General features: G+C 45.2%; 1 protein-coding gene across 1 annotated transcript; it reads right to left on the reverse strand.

Annotated features, from left to right (window-relative positions):
* Positions 1-501: 501 nt before the first annotated feature.
* On the reverse strand, positions 502-3,067 carry LOC105956211 (subtilisin-like protease). The gene has a single exon (XM_012980054.2). It carries the CDS (start codon positions 2,922-2,924, stop codon positions 696-698), a length of 2,229 nt encoding a protein of 742 aa, XP_012835508.1. The 5' UTR covers positions 2,925-3,067; the 3' UTR covers positions 502-695.

Here is a 3,067-nt window from a genome sequence, read left to right on the forward strand (position 1 = left end):
AAATAAAATATGGTATTTTCAACTTGCCGTAACCCTTTAAAATTAGAGATAAACAACGTAGATTATTAAAAAAAAAATGCAACGATTGCCGGAAAAAAGATTAAAATTTTGAAATAAATAGAAAGATGATAGAAGAACTCAGTATCTAACTAATTATAATTAATTTAAGACATTTCATTAAATCAAATGCAAGAGTAAGTTCAAAAAATGCCAACAAATACTTAAACCATGTAAAATAATAAAATTATTGAACTGTTTATATATTTTAAATATCATTTAATACTACGGTTATATTTATCTACGGTTAATATTTATAAAGAGAACAAAACATTATTTGGGGCCCCTAATATATCACCTATAGTCAGAACCGACCCCGCAATCAGCTATCGCGTCTTGATTATTTTTTTATTTTCTGCAATCCTAAGATTGATAACTTTGATATTTAGATGATTCTTCAACAAAGGTAAAGTGTGAGGATATCACCATATTGAAAATTGCTGATAAAAAGATAAAAAATCATTAATATATATTGCTTCATGACAACACATAACCAATTCCAAATGTTTGATTCAAGAGATGCTTTACTTTTACAGTCTTCGTTTTTTCCCGCAATATAACACACAGATGGCAATTTATTTTATAATTAATTAGATGGCATATTATGTAGTAAAGATTCCTCCGGCAGGCTCCGATGATCATCGCAATATAACGGCAATCGGAGTCCTAACGGAGTACTTGACGCCGGAATTCCATTTCAGGTAACCTTGAATGTAACCTGCATTGTTGGTGGTCGAGTCCAGTCTGGTGAACGTCACTTGATACTGCAGTATCGGGTTCACCTCGGTGAAGTCGAGGGTAGTGGGCTCGACGACAACACCAATCCCTGGTGGCGGGACAATCTCGACAACGTACGACGAAACAGGCTCGCCGACATTCGTGACGGTCCTTGTGTACGTCTGAGTAATCGGCTGCGAGCGGCCGAAAGTGATGGCAAACGACGGGTAGTTGAGCTGTGCATCTGGTATTCTGGCTTCCACCGAGCAATTCACTCTCCGTTGCAGAATAGTGCCGACCTGTCGGTTCGTGTAGTTCAAGCCGCACAGGTAAGGCAAGTAATCTTCCGGATGGATATCGTACACAAGGCCCGGATCACTGGCTCGAGACGGGTTCACATGGCCCGAGCCGGTGGCGAATATGTTTGCTGGAACGAACCGTTCGTCCTCGATTGGATTTAGGGCTAGATTCACAACATCGGCGGTGGTCATGATGGCAGACTTTATGGACGCTGGCGACCAATCGGGGTGCACACTCTTGATCAGCGCTGCCACGCCGCTCAGGTGAGGGCACGACATGGATGTGCCGGAAATAATGTTGAATGTGGAATTCGTGTTGGTGTTGTTCTCGATCGAGAACGGCCATGCCGCAAGAATGTTTACTCCGGGCCCTAAAATGTCAGGTTTTAGGATCCCCGGGCTAATGTAATTGGGCCCTCGGGACGAAAAGGCAGCGACCACCGGGGCCCGGTCGTCGCCGATTATAGTGCCTTTGAATAGTATTGTTGCCATTGGTGTGATGGTTGAGTTTATGTAAGTCTTAATCTTCAACCCGTCGGCGTAGCCGACGTGTGTTGCTGGAAGAACGTGGGCTTGCGCCGCGGTCGTATTTGCCGAATACTGATGATTCACCAAAATCATGGCGGCTCCACCGGCATTTTTCACTGCTATTCCTTTCGAAAGTCTTGCCACCACGCCGGCGTCGCACACAACTATCATTCCTTGGAGATTGGTTTTGTTCAACGATTCTGCAGTACAAAATCGTATATATGGATCGCTCGTATTGAGCGATCCGGCGTAGACGAGAGGCAACAACGTCGATGGAAAATCCAACGGCTGAAAAGCTGATTCACCATCGAAAGTTTCGTTGTTTCCAAGCAAGGCCGTCGCCCTTATCTTTCTGTCGATAGTACTAGCACCGACCGTTAGGATCCACGGGGCTTCGTTCTCCAATGATAGGTTGAACGGACCACTGTTCCCCGCCGAGCAACTGACCAATATGCCATTCTCCATGGCGCTAAATGCACCTAACGCGATGCTGTCGTCGTGAAAACTAAAAGAAAATCCTCCGAGGGAAAGAGAAAGTATATCCACTCCATCCTCGATAGCAGTATCCATCGCGGCGATTATGTCGCTTTCGAAACAAAATAAGGAGCACACTTTGTATATGGCTAGGTGGGCCATAGGGGCGATGCCGGCGGCAGTGCCGTTGGCATTGCCAAACACGTTGGCGCCTGCCACAAAGCTTCCGGCGGCGGTGCTCGCCGTGTGGGTCCCGTGGCCGTCATCGTCCAACGGGCTATCATCGAAGACGCTGAAGTATCTAGCTCCGATGATCTTGTTATTGCACGTTGTTGGATTGAACTCGCACTTTCCCTTCCACTTGGCGGGAGGGGGCGGCATCCCTTCGTCGCTGAACGAGGGGTGGCTCGGGAAAACCCCCGAGTCCAAGACACCTATGATCACACCTTTACCATAGTTTGAGCCTTCCCAAAAGCCCATGTTTTGGTTCAAGCCCAAGAAGTTTGGGGAATGTGTTGTGTGCTTCTCCAATTTTCTTTCGGGCCTGGCCGATACGAACCCCGGGTTGTTCTCCATGGCTTTCACTTCATCGGCCGATAATCTTGCTGCAAAGCCTTTGAACACCTTGCGGTAAGAGTAGACGAGTCTTCCTCGACCGTTTGAGGTTGGCAAGAATGAGGTGTACCAGCTCTCCAAATCTTTGAATCGAGCGAAAAACCCGAGGTTTACATCGACATGGACTATGTATGTCTCCAAGGAGCTTGAATTAGTTGTATCATCTGCAAATGTGTGTAAGAAGAAATGGAGATTGAGTATGCAAATAAGGGTGAGGAAGGGCTTCAACCCCATTTTTGAGACAAACACCAATGTTTTGTAAGAAGAAATATGGATTGTATTCAATATTATTGATGCCTATATCTTTTGTTTTTTGAACAACTTATATAGAGTTAGTTGTCCCCTTAACAAACTAATTAGCATTCACTTGCTTGATC

The sequence above is a fragment of the Erythranthe guttata genome, chromosome 1 (genome assembly GCF_056151865.1).
Source record: "Erythranthe guttata isolate IM_541 chromosome 1, IM_541, whole genome shotgun sequence".
Taxonomy (NCBI): Eukaryota; Viridiplantae; Streptophyta; class Magnoliopsida; order Lamiales; family Phrymaceae; genus Erythranthe; species Erythranthe guttata.

What these genes read in the sequence shown, in the direction of transcription:
- LOC105956211 (XM_012980054.2), bottom strand. Translation starts at nt 2,924, where the DNA reads ATGGGGTTGAAGCCCTTCCTCACCCTTATTTGCATACTCAATCTCCAT.